The sequence below is a fragment of the Schistocerca piceifrons genome, chromosome 10, assembly GCF_021461385.2.
Source record: "Schistocerca piceifrons isolate TAMUIC-IGC-003096 chromosome 10, iqSchPice1.1, whole genome shotgun sequence".
Lineage (NCBI taxonomy): Eukaryota > Metazoa > Arthropoda > Insecta > Orthoptera > Acrididae > Schistocerca > Schistocerca piceifrons.
This window is the reverse complement of record NC_060147.1, coordinates 97,108,382-97,132,079: the sequence shown is the minus strand read 5'-3', so window position 1 is coordinate 97,132,079 and position 23,698 is coordinate 97,108,382. Positions and strand designations below refer to the sequence as shown.

At 41.8% G+C, this 23,698-nt stretch overlaps 1 protein-coding gene across 3 annotated transcripts in view; it reads left to right on the top strand.

The window, feature by feature from the left end:
- The window catches only part of LOC124718951 (aminopeptidase Ey-like), a 273,185-nt gene that overhangs the window by 115,148 nt on the left and 134,339 nt on the right, over positions 1-23,698 (top strand). For all 3 annotated transcript variants that reach the window (XM_047244618.1, XM_047244617.1, XM_047244619.1), the window contains exons 9-10: positions 10,827-10,982; positions 20,188-20,368. In XM_047244618.1, the coding sequence (XP_047100574.1) occupies positions 10,827-10,982; positions 20,188-20,368 (337 nt within the window). The remainder of the gene's footprint in view (positions 1-10,826; positions 10,983-20,187; positions 20,369-23,698) is intronic.

Genomic DNA, 23,698 nt, shown 5'->3' with positions numbered 1-23,698 from the left:
TGTAGTGCAAATCGTTCAGCTTGTGATATACTTTACTTTTAAATAAGTTTATGTATATAATATGGTCATTTCGTAAGTTTATCTACATAATATGATGAACTACTTACATACATCATCATCATCATCATCATCATCATAAACTTTGCACAGCATTTACTATTTCTTTCAATATTTTATTCATGTTTGCTTTATTGTGTGCACTGTATTAAGTATTTACAGTTATTTTTCATATAGTTACCCTATATAGTCTCATGTGGATATGAATAAAATGTATTTAACGATGAAATAAAAAAACATAAAAAACAAAGATGAAACACAATTTAAAAATATAAAACAAATCATAAAAAATAAAAACCATCAATTAAAAAAAACTCCTGCAGTCATGTCACCTTGTCTTGGTGGTGAGGCTTCTGTGTTCTGAGAACACAGTAACCTGTATGGGACAGGTTCAACCATACCAGGCAGGTAACCATAGACGGCTAAGAAAATTGATGCCCGACTTGAGCAGTAGGGTTCGAAAGACAGTAAAACAGAATTCTACATTGGTTGCCAAGATATGGCGGCCTGATGTCACAGTTATGGTAGAATAAAAGTTGGAAACTAGATTGAAAAGTGTTCCTATAATAGCACAAAAAGGTGAATATGATTTGGACAGGGTTAGGAATGTAAAAGAAGGAAACTGTCTGTTTAACTTACGTCATCTTTAAGTAGATTTAAATCAAAACATCTTGACATACTCCCATTTTATTATGAGTTATCGCTACTTCCCCAGTGCAGTGAGCTCTCTCAGCTGCAAGATGTTGGCACACCTGCATCTTGCAATTTATAGGCTACAGTCCCTGACCTTGAACCAAAATTCAGAAGATTTGCCAGCCCTAGTAAACAGTATATAATATCATATGCCTGAAGAGCATACATGTAAAAGTTTTCGTCTGAGGGATAAAATTTCTGGGCATGGATTTGTTCCTGGTGGACAGGAAGGAGATGCCAAAACAGTATATTGATGTCTTAGTAGTGGGGGGGGGGGGGGGGGGGATTTTTCTCCAAGGGGATCATTTCTACCCCAAACCCACCTCTTGTGAATGTATGGTGATAGGTGTTAGAACAAAATGAAGCAAATCTATGTGCTTCTAGAGAATGGGACACATCTACAATAGGAAGTATCTGAAAGAGGAGAGGGGAGGGGGGGGGGGGGGTGCATGGATAATAGATAACAGAAAGTATCTCAGAGTGGGGATGTGTGCATGTTAAACCTTAGTGACACACTGTACTATATTGTTCCCAATATACATAAATGATTTGGCTGACAGGGTGGTCAGCAATCTGTGGTTGTCTGCTGTGGATCCCATGGTATATGGTAAGGTGTCAGAGTTGAGTGACTGTAAGAAGATACAAGGCGACAAAATTTCCACTTGGTGTGATCGATGGCAGCAAGAATTAAAAGTGGAAAAATGGAAGTCAATGCAGATGAGTAGGAGGAACAGACCTGTAATGTTAGGGTACAGTATTATTAGTGTCCTGCTGACACAGTCAAGTCATTTAAATATTTAGATGTAACATTGCAAAGTGATATGAAGTGGAATGAGTATGTGAGATCTGTGGTAGGGAAGGTGAATGATCAGCTTCAGTTTATTGGGAGAATTTTACGAAAGAGAGGTTCACCTGTAGAGGAGACAGCATATAGGATGCTGGTGTGTCTATTCTTGAGTACTGTTTGAGTGTTTGGGATCTGTACCAGGTCAGATTTAAAGAAGACATTCAAACAATTCAGAGACAGCCTGCTAGATTTGTTACCGATAGGTTCAAACAACACACAAGTGTTACGGAGGTGCTTCAGGAACTCAAATCGAAAAGGCGACATTCTTTTCAAGAAACACTATTGAGAAAATTTAGAGAACCAGCATTTGAAGCTGACTGCTGAATTATTCTATTGCCGCCAACATACATTATGTGTAAGTACCACCAAGATAAGATTAGAAAAATCAAAGCTCATACAGAGGCATATAGACAGTAGTTTTTCACTCGCTCTATTTGTGAGTGGAACAGGAAATGACGAGTAGCGGTATGGATACCCTCTGCCACACGCTGTATGGTGCTTGTGGGGTATCTACATAAATGTAAATGTAAATTATTCTGGAAAAACGTTAACATTGTCAGATTCATTCAGTCTAAAACAACAGATGGCTGTATGTTGATCCAGTAGCACTAGAGATCCAAGTTTCTTTTACAAAGAAAACTTGAACCATGTCATACTGCTGCTGCTGCTGCTTACTACTACTATTACTACTACCACTACTTCTTCTACCACTACTACCAGCCTGCATATTGGACACCTTGCGTGATGGTTCAGTAGTCTCACGAAAGTAGAAAATATTAACATCTCAACAATACAATAGAGGGACACATTCCACGTGGGAAAAATATATCTAAAAACAAATATGATGTGACTTACCGAACGAAAGCACTGGCAGGTCGATAGACACACAAACATACACACAAAATTCTAGCTTTCGCAACAAACGGTTGCTTCATCAGGAAAGAGGGAAGGAGAGGGAAAGACGAAAGGAAGTGGGTTTTAAGGGAGAGGGTAAGGAGTCATTCCAATCCCGGGAGCAGAAAGACTTACCTTAGGGGGGAAAAAGGACGGGTATACACTCGCGCACACACACACACACACATATCCATCCACACATATACAGACACAAGCAGACATATTTAAAGACATATTTAAAGACAAAGAGTTTGCCCAAACTCTTTGTCTTTAAATATGTCTGCTTGTGTCTGTATATGTGTGGATGGATATGTGTGTGTGTGCGAGTGTATACCCGTCCTTTTTCCCCCCTAAGGTAAGTCTTTCTGCTCCCGGGATTGGAATGACTCCTTACCCTCTCCCTTAAAACCCACTTCCTTTCGTCTTTCCCTCTCCTTCCCTCTTTCCTGACGAAGCAACCGTTTGTTGCGAAAGCTAGAATTTTGTGTGTATGTTTGTGTTTGTTTGTGTGTCTATTGACCTGCCAGCGCTTTCGTTCGGTAAGTCACATCATATTTGTTTTTAGATATATTTTTCCCACGTGGAATGTTTCCCTCTATTGTATTGATATCATTAATTTGAACCCAACAATTACGTTTGTTATTGTCACTGTTGCATTTCGAAATCTTTTCTGTCGTCTTATTTTCTCTTTCTGTTTTTGCCAGTAGTTTCACTTTGTATTCTCCTTCTCCTTTTTACCGTAATCTGCTATACAATTTTATCCCGCCTATATATACTCAATAATACGTAACCCACTTCCAAACTATAACCAAAAAAATTTTTTTGCCGCTTTCAACACTACCGCCGCTATAAAATCCACCATTTCTAGTTCACAAACAGTTCCTTTCTCCTTTTAAACAGCCATTTCGGCTAGTTCTAATAACTTTCACTTTATTTCCATTTCCGTTTTTCCCACATAACTGGTAATTTTTAGCCGCTTCCCACAGGTTTTAACATCATTATTTCTTCGTCAGACAATTGTTAGCCTCATTTTCATAATCTGCCACCACAAAACCACTCCTTTTGATATATTACACGCAGTTTTTTCGAAATTTTCCCGAATTTCTCCGTCCTCTAACGTGTTTTGGTGGCAACACAACGTGCACATCGTTGTCTACCAACCCAAGTCCAACATAGCGCAGCTGTAACCAACACCTTTTCGCCTTTTTTCACACCAGATCTCCAGTTACTTTCCAGTCCACCTTTATCTCTCCCCATACCCAAACTCTTTGTCTTTAAATATGTCTGCTTGTGTCTGTATATGTGTGGATGGATATGTGTGTGTGTGCGAGTGTACACCCGTCCTTTTTTCCCCCTAAGGTAAGTCTTTCTGCTCCCGGGATTGGAATGACTCCTTACCCTCTCCCTTAAAACCCACTTCCTTTCGTCTTTCCTTCTCCTTCCCTCTTTCCTGATGAAGCAACCGTTTGTTGCGAAAGCTAGAATTTTGTGTGTATGTTTGTGTTTGTTTGTGTGTCTATCGACCTGCCAGCGCTTTCGTTCGGTAAGTCACATCATATTTGTTTTTAGATATATTAACATATCAACAGACGGAAATGAGTGAAATAAAGCACATATGAGTCCAACAGATCTTCCTTCGGTGATGAACAATCCAGTTTGTTATGCAGCCATGAGGTATTACTATACGAACATCTTTCCTAGTAAGAATATTGACTGTAGGCTATTTGGGCACTAAGCTTCATGTTACAGCAAAAAAAAAAAATTTCAAGCACATATCAGCTTAGCTTAAGTTATATAATTTCATATGACTTATTTCAGTTCACATAAACACATGTCAAATGAGTTGAATGTAATTATCTGATCTGAGCTGGGTTGGCAGGTTTTTTGATTGACGATTTGTATTAAAATCTACTGGCACTGTGTAAAGGTAACGCTGCAAATTATTTTGAAAATGTAATATCAAAAATGTGAAAAGCTATCGAAACTATTCCAGGAATTGAAAACATGGTTGCTTCAAAAGTGAATTTTGCTTCCAAATATCACTAATCAACTTAAATGACACCATGCAAAATTATCATTTCATTTTAATGCAGATAATATTTTTGGTTATTGTTCTAATATTTCACCATTGATCTAATTTCATCATGATGTTTAGAGCAATCATTAAAATTCTGAATTATGTTTTTATTACTCATAACAGTTAATTTTGAAAATTAAAACTGTTCACTAAATCTCAAGAACTGCACTTAACAAAGTTTGCTGCATTTATCTGTGATGTCAGGTTCACTCATTGTTGTAATAGTTATCATAATTTTAGTGGTGGCCTGGCATTTTCATCTCTCTCAGTGCCACCAGTGAAATTTTGTGGCTAATACTCCTTGGCATTGAATGTCTTTCTTCATGTAACTTTATTTACAATGAACTAAGTCTCTTTTAGCACTGCCACTGCACACTATTGCCATTCACAGACTCTGTGGACTACTGACTATTACATCCTCTCACTTGAAGACAAAATCTGTTGGTGCTCTAGCTAGTGCAGCTCTCTCATGATTAACAAAATGATTCCAAATAAATACTTTATTTTGTGTGATATGTTATATTTGTATACCATTTAAAGCTTTAATAGGGCAAGTGAAAATGAATCATTGAAAAGCAGACAAGAAGTAATTAAAATTACAATTCTGCACAGACAATAAAAAACTGAAAGAGTTCCACACACCAATAACAGGTGGCATTGGTTCTTACTTCTATAACACTCTAGCGTATATACTGAGATGTTTCAAAGTAAATTACATAAGTTTAGAAAGAAGAGGACAGAAATTTATGTATCAGTCCCTTGAATTTAATGTGTAATGGGAAGTTGATATGCATGCTGTTACATATTAGTGACTACACTTTCTGAAGTGTCATATGTATGTTCTCTCAGTGGCAGTGATTGAGCAATAGTACGTATGCAAAGCAAAATACAATGTTAGAGCTACTGGCCGTGTGTTTTTGACTGCACCATTTGAAATGGTTTTGTAAAAACCTCCAGTACAACTGGAGATCTTAGCGAATTTGTTAGTTGAGATGTTGATAAAAGGAAATCCATTTTTGTGGTATTAAGAATAAAGATTGGTTTGCTGCAGCTCTCCACAAAAGTCCATCCTATGCAATCCTCTTCATCTCTGAATAACTACTGCAACCTACACCCATTTGAACTGGTTGCTGTATTTGAGTCTTGGTCACCATGTACAGTTTTTACCCCCCACTTCTCTCCATCACCCAAAATGTAGGGACAGGAAAAAATTATTTTATATTATGCAAATTTTGTATTATTTTTTACCAGATTTGCTTTTTTGACTTTTTTGATGAATTCAGAATTACTTTTTGCCAAATTAAGGGGGTATTTTAGTGCTATTTCGTGCCAAATTCACTGCTGTTTAGCTACCAGTTTACTGTTTTTGCCAATTTTACTGTTTTTTGCCAACTTAGATTTTATCTTTTTGTGTTTTTGTGCTTTTTCCAGTTTTTATAGTATTTTTTCCAACTTTGGTGGTATTTTTCCAGTTTTGTGGTTTATTTTTTTCAATTCTGGAGCTATTTTAAGCTAATTGCAGTGTTATTTTGTGCCAACTGCAGTGTTACTTTTTAGCCAATTTCTGTTATTTTTTGCCAATTTTGGTGCTGTTTTTGATGTCACATCACAGTGCATAACATGGGAAATGAACTATCATTTTAAGATTATGCATGAATGTCAGCTTTGAGGCAAAAAGAAGGCAAAATGCAATTTCAGCCTTCAATAACTATCAGTTAGGAATACTTGTCCTCTGCTTAAGGACATTTATTTGTACAGGAAAATGACAGATTTCATGATGATTCATAAAAAAAGGCGATTTCATGTTATTTCACTAAAATCTCCTGATTTTGCCCCATTTTTTGCACATTTTTTTGCATTATTATTTTCACAAAATTTGCCTGTCCCTACAAACTGGTGATCCCTTGATGCCTCAGGATGTGTCCTGTCATTTCAGGCTATGTTATAAATTTATTTTCTCCCCAATTCATTTCAGTACCCGCTCATTAGCTACTCAGTTGTACAACTAACATTCAACATTCTTCTGTAGCACCACATTTAAAAAGCTGCTGTCTATTGTACGTGTTTCACTTCAATGCAAGGCTACACTTCTGACAAATACCTTCAGGAAAGAATTCCTAACATTTGAATTTGATGTTAACAAATTTCTTTTTTTTTCAGAACTGTTTTTCTTATTACCAATTTGCCATGTACATCTTCTCTTCTTTGGACATTATTAGTTGTTTTGCTGCCCATACAGCAATACTCATCTGCAACATGCAGTATCTCATTTCCTAGTCTAATTCCCTTGCCATACTCTGATTTTATTTGAACAATGGAAAAAGGATAGTTGCTACTCACCTTATAGCGGAGATGCTGAGTAGCAGATAAGCACAACAGAAGACTGTCACATGAAGCTTTCGGCCAAACAAGCACCCAAAGAGCTGTGTGTGTGTGTGTGTGTGTGTGTGTGTGTGTGTGTGTGTGTGTGTGTGTGTGTGTGTGTGTGTTCTTTATTTCCCTTCCAAATTTCTCCTTCCTTTCCAAATTTCTCCTTCATTATCTCCACAGCTCATGTACATAATGAACAACATGACTGGATAGGCTTCGACCTGGCCTCTCTCAATTGTCAACTTCTGTAACTGCAGCTTGACTTCTGACCAAGTAATGAATAACCTTTTGCAGCCTATATTTTAACCTACTACCTACAGAATTTCATCTCAAAAACTTTCTCTAAATCTATGAATGCTGTAAACATAGCTTTGCTTTCTCCAATCTACCTTCTAAGAAAAGTTGTAGAGCCACTATTGCCCCTTGCACATTCCTACGCTTCTACAGAACCCTAAGTGGATGATACAAAAGCGATACAACAGTAGTATAACATGGCACTGGTTTCCAGGAATGACTATTTCCTTGTCCTATTCAATAATTATTTTCACCTGAATGTGTGAACCTGTCAATTTCTGTAAAGGAAGCAATATGTAACGTGTCTTGCATTTCTTTTTTGGGAAGGATTGATGACCAACCAGAGTGCTCATCTTGCCCAAAAGTAATTTATAATTTTTTATCACCATAACAGATGTTCTTCCTCAAGATTTTAATTAAAGTACAAATAGGACTCTGATGGTACACAGACCTATCACTTGTACTCAGGTGATTTATGTGGAAAGGCTTCCAACGTGATTATGGCAATTAACAGGCTTTGAATGCAGAATGTAGATGGAGCTAGATGCATGAGACATTCCAGTATGTAAATCATTAGGTAATTTAATATTCTGTGTCCACAGTGTCAATTGTGTACTGAGAGTACTAAATTTCAGGCATTACCTCTCACGACAGACTATGCAGTGGTCGACCATTGTCACGTAACAACTGAGAGCAGTGGCGTTTGCAGAGTTGTCAGTGCTAAAAGACAAGCAACACTGCATGAAATAACTGCAGAAATCTGTGTGGTATGGACAACAAACGTGTCCATTAATACAGTATGGCAAAATTTGGCATTAAGTAGCTATGGCAGCAGACATCTGACACAAGTAAATTTGTTAACAGCATGACATTGCCTGTAGTGCATCTCCTGGGCTTGTGACCATATCAGTTAAACTCTAGATGACTGGAAAACCATGGACTGGGGCTGATGAAGCCATGTACCAGAGTTGTCAACAAGGAACTGTGTAAGCTGGTTGTGACTTCATAATGGTGTGGTCTGTGTTTATATGGAATGGACTGTCCTCAGGTCCAACTGAATATATCAGTGACTGGAGAGGGATATGTTTGGCTACCTGGAGACCATTTGCAGCAAGTCGTGGACTTCATGTTCCTAAACAATTGAATTTTTATGGTTCACAATTTGCCATCCATGTCACCGGGATACAATTGTTTGCGATTAGTTGAGGACATTCTGGACAGTTCGAGTGAATGATTTGGCCACTCAGATTACTCGACATGAATCCCATCAAACCTTTATGGGATATAATCAAGAGGTCAGTTTATGCACAAAATCCTGCAGCAGTGACACTTATGCAGTTAGGGACAGCTTGGCTCAATATTTTTCAGGGGGCTTCCAACAATATGGAGAGTGTGTGCCATGTCGTGTTGCTGCACTATGCTGGGCAAAAGGAGCTCTTCTAACATTCTGACAACTTAAAGTGGGAGTGTGGATCTGGGTTATATCAGCTTATTCCCCCAAACCACCCTACACTTCTTTACGCAGTGACTTACTTGGAATTTGCAGCTACTCTCTTTACTGAATAGCCGGGTGCTGGAAACCCTCTTGGCTTCTTCTCTGTCAAGTAACGCTAGGTACTGGAATTTTTAGGCTCTTTCTACCTCTGAAATAAGTAGACATACAAACTTTACTTTTCGTCAACGAACGATGTATTTGACCTCCATACACAATAAAAATGTCACTTACCACATGAATATGTGACTTCCTGCAAGTCTCTTGTACAGTTGGACATTAGAAACAAATTGAGTTACAGTTAAAAGAAAGTTGGCTTCGATACCATGACCTTTCTTAACATGAATCATAAAATGAGTCTTGCCTCTAACAAGGTTGAATCAAGAGTCTACAAGAGTACTTTTTCAACTGTTCTTGTTTTAATACCAATAGTCAGTGACACAATAAACACAGAGCTGCATATAAACTCCGTGGTTCTTCCTTACACACTCGCTAAAACATCTACGGATTTCCTGGCAGGTATTTGTCGGTGCCGTCCGACCACCACGTCTACTTTCTTCCCGTGACTGATTTTAAAGGTGCACACAGAAACATGTGACCACACTCATATCCAGAATATCATGTATTCAAGACGGTAGAAGGCTGAATGGTTCTAGAATTTACACAGAAATTCTCGAATCACTACAGTCTGACACAATATTAGGAGATATCCTATGACTGTTGTCACCTCAGTGTACTAAACAAGTTGTGAATTTACCAGTATGTAGGTAGCTAATAGTGGTCTGTGTCAAAAAATGGAAATGCTTAGAAGAAATGTTACATAAAAACAGTGCCTGAGTAGAGAGAGAGAGAGAGAGAGAGAGAGAGAGAGAGAGAGAGAGAGAGAGAGAGAGAGAGTGTGTGTGTGTGTGTGTGTGTGTGTGTGTGTGTGTGTGTGCACATCATCATCATCATCATCATCATTATGATATTGGGTCTGGTTGTCTATTAGTAAAGCACGTACCTAGAAACCAAAAGGTCATGGGATTGAATACTGGTTGGATGATGGAATTTTTTCTGCCTATCTTTAACCTAGATTTCACCTCTCAGTGATTTGAAGATTCACTAGAAATGGCATGTGGTTTGGATGCACATTAAAACTATTAATCATCTTTCCTTTTGATCACACCTCCTAGTTTAGGTCATTTCACATTCCTAAGACTGTGCTTCATGATTGGAATTACGAATCACAAAGTGTAAATGAATGAATAAACTGTATCATCTGTATCACTTCCAAGAGCTGTATTTTGCATATCAGTGACTCTCCTTTAAGTCAGAGCTTTCTTTAGTTCACAGACTGCAGAGTACTGTTGCCCACATGCTAATTTCAGACATTTTGATTATATGATACACTGTGTGCCCAGATGGGATGGTGATGATCTGGAATTGTTCTTGTGTGTGAGTGTGTGGTGCTTCTTCAATATGGATATATTAACAGACTGATACATGTTATGTTGGCAGTTAAGTAGTTTGCACATTTCAGTCATCAAACCTGTTGCTTGCTTTGCATGTTAATATTTTGCTTTCCTCTATAGTTTAATTGATGCTTAATCAGCTCTTTGCATGGACACCATCACAAATCTCATTGTCAGTACACCTTAGTGGTGACATCTGCCAAACAAGAATGAAACTGAAAGTTCTTGGGAGATTAAAACCATGTGCTGGTCCGGGACTCCAACCTGGGAGCTTTGCCTTTCTCAGGCAAGTGCTTACCTGATTGAGCTATCTGAGCACGACTCACAATCCACCCTCACAGCTTTATTGCCACCAGTACCTCACATCCTACCATCCAAATTCCGATGCAATATCAAAATTTGTTCAAGAATGAAGTTGTTTGTGAGAGCAGTTTACCGTCTCTCAATACAGACACAATCTGTCCTTTATCAGACATTGATCAATTGAAACTTTCGTTACCCTTTCACTCTCAAATTAAATTGGCCTCATTTCTATGTTGATAATATGATCAGAATTCATAGATGATTCAGTCCACTTTATATTTTTATGTATTAAGTTTTCATCATAGGTTTCTGAATGATAAAATGAGTTTGTACTTCATGTTGCAGAGACCGAGCAAAATATGTACTCACTATAGCTCCAGTAGTATTAAAATTCTATGAAGACTACTTTCAAACACCATATCCTCTGCCAAAGCTGGACTTCACTGCTGTTCCTGACTTCTCATATGGTGGCATGGAAAATTGGGGTGCTGTTAACTACTGGTAAGTTCTTCATAGCAAAACATGTATCGGGTCAGTGGCAGTGGACTGATTCCAGAAAAAAATCTAATATCTTTTTTACAGAAACGTGTGAATTTAGGCTGCTTGCTGCTTTTTTTCTTTGAACGGTTATGCAAATGAGCTTATAATGCTTCACCACCATGACTGGCATAGTATCTAAAATAATTGTCTGCTTTCTAAACTATCTCTTATTATTGAAAATACACTGAGGTGTTAAGTCAGGTGATAGTGATATGTACACATAGAGATCGTGGCAGTATCATGTACACAAGATATAAAATTTCAATACATTGACGGAGCTGTCACTTGTATTTAGATGATTCTTGTGAAAAGGTTTCCAACTCGATTATGGCCTCATGATGGTAATTAACAGACTTTGAATGCGGAATGGTAGTTGGATCTATACGTATGGGACATTCCGTTTCAGAAATCATTAGAGTATTCAGTATTCCAAGATTCACAGGCAAGAGTGTGCCAAGAATACCATTATCAGACATCACCAAGGACAATGCAATGGCCGATGCCCTTCACTTAACGACCAAGAGCAGTGGAATTTGTGTAGAGTTGTCAGTGCTAACAGACAAGCAACACTGTGCAAAATAACCACAGAAATCAATGTGAGATTTACGACGAACATATCCGTTACGACAATGCGACGAAGTTTGACATGAGTGCATTTACTAACAGCAAGACATTGCCTGCAGCACCTCTCCTGGGCTTGTAACCATATCAGTTGGACTTTAGATGACTGGAAAACTGTGAAAACTGTGGCCAGTACTAACAAAGAGATAAAGGGGCTGACCAGTACTTACATCAGCTCAGTACATCCGATAGATAAAAAAAATAAAAAAAAAAAAAAAAAAACAGAACCGAAAATTTACGTTCCTAGCTTTCGGAACAACTGTTCCTTCATCAGGGAGGAGAGAGGGGGAAGAAAGAGAAGAAGGGAAAGTGGATTCAGTTACTAACATCCTCTTTGGTTTGAAGCTGGCACAGTACTTACAGTAGAATATCTCTGACAACCATGCCTCCATCCTTGCTACCCTCCCTGTTTTCCTTTCCCTGTTGCTTCATAACCTGGGTTGTGAGTAACTGAATCCACTTTCCCTTCTTCCCTTTCTTTCCCCTCTCTCCTCCCTGATGAAGGAACATTTGTTCCAAAAGCTAGGAACGTAAATTTTCGGTTCCGTTTTATTTTATTTTTTTTATTTTTTATTTTTTTTTTATTTTTTTTTTTCGGCTGTACTGAGCTGAGGTAAGTACTGGCCAGCCCCTCTATCTCTTTGTTAGTATTTGTTTCACATCTTTATATGAGATTTTCCATTAGTCATTTAAAACCATGGGCAGATCAGATGAGTCGCGATTTCAGTCGGTAAAAGCTGATGGTAGGGTTCGAGTGTGGTGCTGACCTTTCAAAGCCATGGACCCAAGTTATCAACAAGACACTGTGTTGGTAGAGCACTTGCCCATGAAAGTCAAAGGTCCCGAGTTCGAGTCTCGGTCCGGAATACCGTTTTAATCAGCCAGGAAGTTTCATATCGGCACACACTCCGCTGTAGAGTGAAAATTTCATTCTAGACACTGTACAAGCTGGTGTTGGCTCCATAATGGTAGGGGCCATATTTACATGCAGTGGACTGGTTCCTCTGGTCCGATTGAACCGATCATTGACTTGAAAATGGTTATGTTCAGCTACATGGAGACCATTTGCAGCCATTTATGGGTTTCATGTACCCAAACAACAATGGAATGTTTATGGACAACAATGCACCATGTCAATGGGCCACTACTGTTCACTATTGGTTTGAAGAATATTCTGAACAATTCAAGCAAATGATTTGGCCTCCCAGATCACCTGACATGGGACGTTATCGAGAGATCAGTTCATGCACAAAATCCTGCACTGGCAACGCCTTTGCAATTATGGTCAGTTATTGAAGCAGAATGGCTTAATATTTCTGCAGGGGACTTCCAACGACTTGTGGAGTTCATGCCACATTGAGCTACAGCACGAGGCCAGGTGAAAGGTTGTCTGACACAATATTAGGAGGTATACCATGACTTTTGTCACCTTAGTGAATAATGTAACTGGATAGATAAAAATTCTACTCATGAAGCAGCAACAGGAGAACACACGTATAAAGGTATTTAAATTTGCTATTGGAGTCAGTGGCTCCCTCTTCTGGCAGAAGGGCTGGGGAGAGTTTGGAGAAGTCACCCGGATCCCTGGGTTGGGGGAGACTTACTGGACGGGATAAGAAGGAAAGACTGACTGTTGAATGGGCCAGCCCACTAGTGGAAATGAAAAGTCTCTGCTGTTACTCACATATGAGGTGCTATCCAAAATTTTTGGGACTGGTGCTGCAGTCTGTTGAAAACCTTATCTTTGGACTAATGGTCACCATCATCCTTGACGTAGTTCCCATCTGCATGTTCACACAGGTCCCAGTGCTTCTACCACTGGTAAAACGTTTTCTGGAAGTCCTGTTCTTTGAGGGTGTTTATCACTGCCAGTGATGCTTCTTGAATCTTCTCTAGAGTGTCAAACTGACGGCCTTTCAACTTGAGTTTCAGTTTTGGCAATAGCGCGAAGACATAAGGTGCCAAATCTGGCGAGTGCGGTGGGTGCGCTACAACCGCCCTGTTGTTTCTTGCCAGAAAAGTCCTGGTGAGCAGGGACATGTGACAGAGCATGTTGTCGTGATGCAGCAGCCAGTTCCCTTGACCCAAAGTTCGGGCCGTCTATGCCGCATGTTTTCACGGAGCCATTGCAAAACATCACAGTAGTATGCGGAATTCACTGTTGGGTTGGGTGGGACGAATTCTTTGCGCACAATTCCCTTGGTATCAAAGAAAATGATGATCATGCTCTTCATTTTGCTCTTCAACTGTCTCACTTTCTTGGGTCTTGGAGAGCCTGGGCTCTTCCACTGGGACGGTTGTTGCTCTCATGTTCTGTCCCCAAAACACTTGTTGAAACATTGCAAGGGTCTCCATAGCCATTTTCCTGAGATCTGCACAGAATTTGATACATACGCGCTGTTCTGTTCCTGGATCCATCGTAAAATTGCCACACGCCAAACACAGAGTATTGCGAAAATCACTGTGGGCACACAACATGTCCTGCAAGCTGAATGCCACTCCGCACACTGACTCATCAGATATGCAGCTCTCGCCATCTAGCAGTGCAAAGATCTATTACTCCTACTTTCCAGATGGCAGCACCAGTCCCGAAAATTTTAGATTTCACCTCGTATGTTGCTATCCCGGTTGAATTTCCACTTTCAATCTTCTGTCATCAGATTGAAGTGCATCATTGTTTTTGTCTCTGTCTCCAAACTGCTCCACTCTTGACACCAAAATGGAGTGATGCAACAAGATGTTACTCATCAGGTACCAAAATCTAGCAGGTCAGGGGTCCACTGACCTCTGTGGAGGGGTCAAAGGGTTGTCCTGGTGCTCAGAATTTGATGGCTCTCCCACCTGCACATTGTGGGTTCGTAGATGGCTCGGGAGACAGGAGTGATGATGTTGTGTGCACCTGTAGAGAAACAAATGATGTCTATAAACAGTTCTTTATTCATTCAGCATGGACAGTCACTGAGGTGCATCATCACCTAGGTAGATGGCAGGGGGTGTGGCAGCTTACAGCTTGTGGTGCACATGCACTCCAGGAAGATTATGTCGTGACTCAGTGTAGCAAGCACACCACTATTTGTGTTGGGCAGTGGCAGTATGCGGCCCCGCCAGGACAACATCTTTTCATTTGTGGCAAGTCATGCCATTGCTCAGAGTTTGACTCTGAACCAAAACCTGGAGTGCAGTGCCAGGATGCTGGCTGTTAAGGGCCCAGACTGTCGGGCTGTGGTCCTCGGATTGCATCTGTCACGGCAATAGCAGTATTGACATATTTACGGTGAGGTTTCGGAGGCCGTGGCTGCCAAAGTCTGGACACATTAGAATTACCCAGGTGGTCGACCTAGAAGGCTGGGTATGGTGGATAAAATGCAGCTGCTCGGTGCTGACTACACAGAGGGGCTGCGTTTCTGTCACTGCGGAAAGGTCTGGAACAGTGTGGGTGATCAACATCTGTGTGTTGTTGAGCAGCAGTATGATAAACTGTAGAAACTTCCTGGAGGCCAATCAGCATCCCAGGTCATTGGTATATGGAAGCAGTGGCACAGAAATTGCTACTTTTGCTGGGTTGTTTTATGGGCAGGGGCACTGTCTGGCAGTGGTCAGTGCACGGTAAAGTGTACGCAGAATAATGTGGCCATTAGACGCGCTATCGGCAGGGCACGCATGTGGGGAGTGGTAGTGGTGGGGATTACAGGCAGCTGCTGTTGAGGAAATAAAAAGTGATGAAACTGAAGCCTGTGTTCAAGTTTTTTGTATATATTAAGTGGATCCCCCTCCACACTTGTATTTGCATGGGGACCATTCAAAAAGATCTACTATAACCTTTGCTTTGGTTAGTATCTATAAATAATTCCACTGAAAGTGTAACAAATGCAGTGATTTATTTTCAGCTGGTTTGTCAACCATTTGAAACTTTCAGAGAAGCATCATAAGTGGCGAATTTTGAATAAAACCTAAACATTTCTCTTGTTGCCATTTTAAAATTTGCTTCTTTCACCAAAACACAGCGGAGTTTACACAGTGTCACCTCACTAACATGTTGTGCAACCACAACTGTGAGAGAATTCTGAAGCAGTGGTTTATTAAGTTTATTAAGTAAGGAAATCAGGAAAAGTAATTTCAATAACTTAGGAAAAAGCACATCCCTGGTACAAAAATAAATGCATACTGGCTTCACGTGTGGCATTCCAAAAACCACAGCATTTCTCATTTCACCAGGTATTGAGGCCCATAAAATTACATTCTTTCATCAAAGAAGTCTGTAGTTAGTGGAATATAGTAGTAGATAACAAAGTTTTGTATAATAACCATATGGAAAAATACTCTCCTCTTTGCACACTATCATTTATCAAAATCTCAGTTTGATATGTCAAACCATTTGGATATTTCATTCTGGCTTCATTGCTGGCATGTGCGATCTGAAATGGGTGTGGTACATCAGATCAATTTTCTCAAGACTGATGACAGATAGAGATGTCCACCCAAATGTAAAGAAAAATTCAATACAGTAGCTAAAATTCCAAATGCAACAACATGTTATGTAATAAGCACCAAACACAAAATCATAGCTGTCCCTATTTCATTCCAAACTTTTTTGAATTTTGCGCAGTGTCTTACTTAAATGTAAAAATCATGATAAAAATGACTATTAATGAAATGATGGACACATCATCTTGAAGCTGACATATAAAGCTATAAGTAATGCAAAAATAAAACTTTTTTACTGAATAGTTTTTGTAAAATTGTTTGAGAAAAATTGTAGTCTGTGCACCTTGATTGTGTCATTGCAGCATGTTGCCTACTGGCCAAAAGTGGGCAAACAATGTCGGCCTCCCCTTCTGAACAAACTAATGAACTCACACAGTGCTTTGGATGAAAATTGCTCACCTGTGCATCAGCCACCATATCTATGTGGAGTCCACTGATCATGACTCTAGCGGTATCTATTTTGTTAAAACTTCAGCGACCATCTTCCAAGGCAGAAACTATGATTTTGAACATACTTATTGGTTAACTGCTAGCCACTGTTAGATATTTAAAGAAATTTGTGACATGCGGCTTAGGTGAATATTTACTTTATTGTGATTGGTCTCTGTCATTGACTTTGTCTATCCTGCATAAATAAATAGAAAAATACACACACACACACACACACACACACACACACACACACACACACATACAGAACCATTGTCTCTGGCCACTGAGGCAGAGCTGCATGTAGCAACTGCAACTAATGGGAGGGGTGTCCCTGAAGTAAGGAGGAAGCTGGGATGGGGACAAGGAGGGAGGGATGGGAGCTAGGGATAGGGGGAGGTGTAGTGCTGGTTGTGGGAGCATGTAGAGATGTGTTGGGAACAGGGCAGAACTGCTAGGTGCAGTTGGAAGGTTTGAGGAAATGTGGTGGGGGGAGGGGGGGCAGGAGGGTGCATGAGAAGAGAAGTAGCGGAGGGGTGCGTCATTGGAATAGAAGGCTGTGTAGTGCTAGAGTTGAGACAGGGAAAGGGATAGGTGGGTGAAGGACAGGGACTAGGAAAGGTGTTTCCTGCTTGAGATGAAAGCATTTTTGCCAAAATCTCAAATGTGCAGCAGTCTTTTTGTTGTGCCTGTCTGCATTGCAATGTCCCCTCTATATGGTGATGACAGTGTGTTTTCTTTATGCAACCTACTGTGTACATTTTGTCCATAGATTGTGGAAATACAAAACTGTCATACACCAATTGTACATCAGAATAACGTTGGAGTTTAGAAATCTATTGCTCTTCATCATTGAAGTTTTTGAATTCCAAAATTGTTCTGATGCACAATTAATATGAGACTTTTGTAAGTACCTTTCTCAGTGCACAGATAAAATTTATGCCTCAGTTTGTGTAAAAAAAGCACACAAACACACATTAGCATGCATCAAACAATGGAAAATCCAGGATGAATGTAACAATATTACAAAAGGGACAGTTGCTACTCACCATATAGCAGAGATGCTGAGGCACAGACAGGCATAATAAAAGTACTGTCAGAAAGTGAGCTATCAGTCATCAAGACCTTTGTCAGTAAAAGGCAACATAGGCATACACACTTGACCACGACATCTGGCTACTGGGGCCAGACTGCGGGCAGCAGCACATGATGGGAGAGGCAGCGTGGTGATGGAAGCACTAAGGAGGCTGGGGCGGGCCGAGAGAGGTATAGCAGGGTAGGGGTGTGTGACAGTAAAGTGCTGCTTTTGGGAGCTTACAGGGATAAAGGGATGATGTGGAGAGAGGATGGGGCAGGTAGGTGCCATTGGGAGGTTGATGGAGGTTGTGTGTGTGGGGGGTGGGGGGGGGGGGGGGGGGAGGGAGGAGGTAGTCAAAAAGGAGAGATGTAAAAAGCCTATGGGCACATTGGTGGAATAGATGGCTGTGTGGTGCTGTAACGGGAGCAAGGAAGGGGCTAGATGGGTAAGGACAACGACTAACGAAGTTTGAAGCCAGGAGGGTTCATGTACATAGTACATATTGCAGTGAGAGTTCCCACCTGTGCAATTCAGAAAAGCCGGTATTGGTGGGAGGGATTCGGATGGCAAAAGCTGTGAAGCTGTCACTGAAATGAAGAATGTCATATTGGATGGCGTGCTTAGCAACGGGGTGATCAAGCTGTTTCTTGGCTGCACATTGTCGGTGGCCATTCACGAAGACAGACAACTTTTTGGTTGTCATGCACACATGGAATGCACCACAGTGGTTGCAGCTTAGCTTGTAGATCACATGACTGGGTTCATGGGTAGCCCTTCATTTGATGGGATAGGTGACTCTTGTGACTGGACTGGAGTAGGTGGTGGTAGGAGGATGTTTGGGATGGGGCTTGCATCTAGCTCTCTTACAGGGATATGAGCCATGAGGCAAGGAGTTGGGAGCAGGGGTTGTTTAGGGATGGATGAGAATACTGTGTAGGTTTGGTGGGCACCGGATTACCACTGTGGGAGGTGTGGAAAGGATAGTGGGTAGGACATTTCTCATTTCAGGGAACAACGAGAGATAGTAGAAACTCTGGTCAAGAACCCAATTCAGTTGCTCCAGTCCCGGGTGCTATTGAGCCATGAGGGCAGTGCTCCTCTATGTCCAGACAGTGGGACTTTGGGAGGTGTTGGGTGACTGGAAAGATAAGGCAAGGGAGACCTATTTTTGTACAAGTTTGAAAGGGTAATTACAATCTTTAAAGGCCTCAGTTAGACCCTCTGTATATTTTGAGAGGGGTCGCTAATCACTACAGGTGTGACAGCCACAGGTGGGTAGTATCTATGAAAGGAACTTCGTGGTATGGAATGGATGGCTGCTATCAAAGTGGAAGTATTGCTGGTGACGGTAGGTTTGATAGTGATAGAGGTACTGATGTAACCATCTTTGAGGTGTAGGTCAATATCGAGGAAGGTGGCTTGATGGACAGAGTAGGACCAGGTTAAGCCAATGGGGGAGATGATGTTGAGATTCTGGAGGAATGTGGATAGGGAGTCCTCACCCTCGATCTAGATCACGTAGATGTCGTCAAAGAACCCAAAACAGGAGAAGAATTTGGGATTCTGGGTGTTTAGGAAGGATTCCTCTTGTTAGCCCTTGAATAGTTTGACATAGGATGGTGCCACGCAGGTGCCTGTAGCTGTACCCCATATTTGGTTAGTCATTGTCCATTGTCCTTATCATCTGGCCCCTTTTCTGTTCCCATTCCAGCACTACACAGCCTCCTATTCCACCAACGCACCCAAAGTCTTTTTACTTCTCTCCTTTTCTGCTACCTCCCCCCCCCCCCCCCCCCCTCCCCATGCATCCTCCATAAACCTCCTGACTGCACCTTTCTGCCATACCCTCTCTCCGACTCATCCCTGCAGACTCCCACAAGCAGCACTTTACCGTCACCCACCCCTACCCTGCTATCCCTCCCAATTCCCTGCCCCAGTCTCCTCAGTGCCCCCATCACTCAATTGCCTCTTCCACCGTGCACTGCTGCTCACAGTCTGGTCCCAGCAACAAGAGACTGTGCTCATGTGTGTGCGAGTTGTGTTTGCGTGAGTGTGTGTGTACATTGTCTATCTCTGGTAGAGGCCTTGTTGACTGAAAGTTCACTTTCTGACAGTGTTTTTGTTGTGCCTATCTGCTACTCAGCATTTTCAGTATGTGGTGAGTAGCAACCATCCTTTTCATACTATTGTTACATTATGGTGTATGTTTGATATATTTAGTGTTCTGTTTCTTTATGCTAATACAATGATGGTGGAAAATGATTGAAACTGGCTATAATAAGTAATCATGAGATGTGTTCTATGCTGTATGCTAGGAATAAACTACAGCACAGAGTGTATTTATCCAGGAAAAATTGTGCAGGTAAAATTAGGCATATAACAGCTCACCCAGAGGCATGGAAGTAATCATAATTCCCACACACCATTCTTGACAGGAGAGGGAAGAAACTGTAATATATGAAACAATGACTTTATATCTCCCATGCACTTTATTGTGATTTGCTGATTATAGATACAGATTCAAAAAAAAAAAATGTTTTGTATTGTCAACAGGGATGACCGGATACTTGTTGGGCCGGAAACAACAAGTGATAACTTGCAGAGAGCGGCCATACACATTGTTCACGAGTTCAGTCACCAGTGGTTTGGCAACCTAGTCACACCAATTTGGTTTTCCGAGACATGGCTCAAGGAAGGCTTAGCCACATTCCTTGAGTACCGAGCAACCAATTTTGTAAGTACAGTTAACTGTGGGCTGTTTAGGTGACCAGCCATCATTTATTGAATTTGTACTAAAACCAGGAACAGAGCTTTGAATCAGTGTAGGCAATTACTTAAATTTTTGTGAACTGTAATGCAGAGGCACACTTTAAAAGATCAGAAAGTTTTCTGGTGGGTGGGGGGCTGAGAATGTGAGAAGCAGTGAATGAATGGAGGGTATGAGAAAGAGCAAAACAAGGAAACTGGAGTTCACTTTGTAAATGGAAAAGGAGTGGAGTTGAAAATGTCAAGAGAAGAAATGGTGATTACATGCTTTGGAAACAGTAAGGGTGTAAGGCAAGTCTAGTGTCCAACTTCCAAAATAGTATGAAGTGCACTCCCTACCACCTAATGACCATTGCTTGCACACTTGCAACTACTTTGCTCACAGGGCATTATCTCTGAAACAAGTAATATGGTCTGTGCAATATGAAACAAGAAATAATCATTCATTAAAAGAATTTGTACAGAGTGCTCAGCTTTGAGGGGTGAGGATGCATTGCACTGGAGTCAGACTCCTACAAGCTAAGCTACCCTAAAGCATTAACAAAGAATTACCTAATCTATAGATGTTGAATCAGCACTGGAGTACTGAATGCTTTTGGTCTAGCTCTAAATATGAAATACCGCTTGAAACTTGGCCCTAGGTGTTTAACTGTCAGATGATCACAGTGGTGTGGCTGAATGGTGGAACCCCCTTTATAGTGCCATTAAAATTACTTTATGCTTGATGTCTATCACTTGCCATTACAGTGTTGCCACATCCACTGCCTTCTACTGCTCAGTTACAGACAGCACATGGCACAGTGCATCACTTAACAAATGCTGTTAATGTGTAACATGAAGAAATATTGGAAGTGGTCACCATGAGGTGTGACAGAAATGCAAGATGCTCTGCTGACAGATGATTTTAACTGAAGAATGACTGAACTGTGGCAGGCTACGGGTTTTGTAGCCCTGAATTTAAACTTAGGTGTCCTAACCTAACCACAGCCTCATGATGTGCAATCTTTATGAGAAAACTGCGACCAACATTCTGTGACAGAACTAAAATCATGATCACTTTGTTATGTCGTTTAAGGTAACCTCTATGAGCAACTTCAAGACAGAAAAATGTCGTAATATGTTTGTTTGCATAGCCATCTTTGTTATAACCTTTAATCACCAATAATTGCGTGGATATTCAACGTCGGCTGCATCAACATGTACGGTAGATCGGCAGCAGCGACAGGACTGGCTTCTCGGGCTGGTGGAGGCGAAGGAAGGTGCGGTAGCACCGGCATGGCCACCACTCGGGGGCACATCTGGTCATAATGGCGAACAACCATGCCGCCGTCCGTACGTATTTCACAAAGCCGGCGGCCGCGAAGAGCCTTGACCACCCCTGAAATCCATTTAGGGCTAGATCCATACCCTAGTGCCCGCACTAGGGGACACAGCACAAGGCCTGACAGGGTGAAGCAGGTGCAGTAGAGTGCGCAGTTGGCGGCCATGCAAGAGTTCAAAATGGTTCAAATGGCTCTGAGCACTGTGGGACTTAACATCTATGGTCATCAGTCCCCTAGAACTTAGAACTACTTAAACCTAATTAACCTAAGGACATCACACAACACCCAGTCATCACAAGGCAGAGAAAATCCCTGACCCCACCGGGAATCAAACCCGGGAACCCGGGCGCGAGAAGCGAGAACACTGCCGCATGACCACGAGCTGCGGACTGCAAGAGTTCAGCAGGGCTGTGATCACCCAGAGGCATGAGGCGATAAGAACTCAGAAATTGCAGCAGAGCGTCATCTGTGGAAAAATCACTAAGGAATTTTTTCATCTGGCTTTTGAAAGTGCGGACAAGGCGCTCGGCCTCCCCATTCGATTGCGGATGGAAGGGCGGTGCTGTAACATGATGAATCCCTTGTCCAGTACAAAAATCACAGAAGGCCTGCGAAGAGAACTGAGGGCCATTGTCCATGACGATCGTGGATGGAAGGCCTTCTAGTGCAAAGATTTTAGACAAAACCAGCGTCGTCGCCTCAGTGGTGGGCGACGGACATCGAACAAGAAACGGAAACTTCAAGAAGGCGTCAATCAACAGTAGCCAATAAGTAGTACCGAGGAAGGGGCCGGCAAAGTCAGCGTGCACCCGTTCCCATGGCTGCGCCGGATCAGGCCACGAAGAGGGCATTGTATGAGGTGCAGCCAGTTGTTGAGCACACTGACCACACGCAGCAACCATGTGGGCGATGTCCGAATCAATACTGGGCCAATAAACGTGCCTGCAGGCCAGGGACTTAGTCCGAAAAATCCCCCAATGGCCTTCATGCAACAGTTTGAGATCATCTTTGTGAAGAGAGGCTGGCACCACGACCCGTGGAGATGCGCCATCCGTGGCCAGAACAACAACACCATCACGAACAGACAGACGAAGGCGCAAGGCATGGTAGTTGCGAAGGGGATCCGATGCCTGGCTCTTGGTCCTGTCCGGCCAACCCCGTTGAACAAAACTGATCACCTGACGCAGGACCGGGTCCCGCGCAGTAGTCGACGTGACCTGCGAACCTGTAAGTGGAAAACCCTCGACCGCACGACGTTCTTCCTCATCAATGTGGAAACAGAGTAGTTCATCACGATTGAAAACCGGGTTGGGGCCCATCGGCAATCACGACAATGCGTCAGCGTTGGTGTGCTGGGCAGTGGGGCGATAGTGAATCTCATAGGGAAAACGAGACAAGTATAAGGCCCAACATTGCAGGCGGTGAGCTGCCTTATCCGGAAGCGACGCCGATGGGCTGAACAGAGAGACCAGCGGCTTGTGGTCGGTGATGAGGTGAAACTTAGAACCATACAAAAAAACGCTGAACTTTTTCAGAGCATAAATGATAGCGAGTGCCTCCTTTTCGATTTGAGAGTAACGCCGTTGCGCATCGTTGAGGGTCTTGGAAGCATAGGCGATGGGTTGTTCTGACCCATCCTCATACCGATGGGCGAGAACAGCCCCTAGGCCATACTGTGATGTGTCAGTCACCAGAACCAAGTGCTGACCCGGACAGAATGTGGCAAGACAAGGCGCCAACTGCAAATGAGCCTTCAGGTGGACAAAAGCCCTCTCACACTCGTCGGACCAACAGAAAGGGATGTTTTTGCGTAACAGCTGATGCAGAGGATGAGCTACCGCTGCCGGGGATGAAATGAATTTGTGTTAATAAGCAATCATGCCTAGGAACGCCTGAAGTTCTTTGACCATAGACGACCGGGATAGAGCATTAATGGCCGCAACGTGCTGATGTAGAGGACGTATACCCTCACGGGA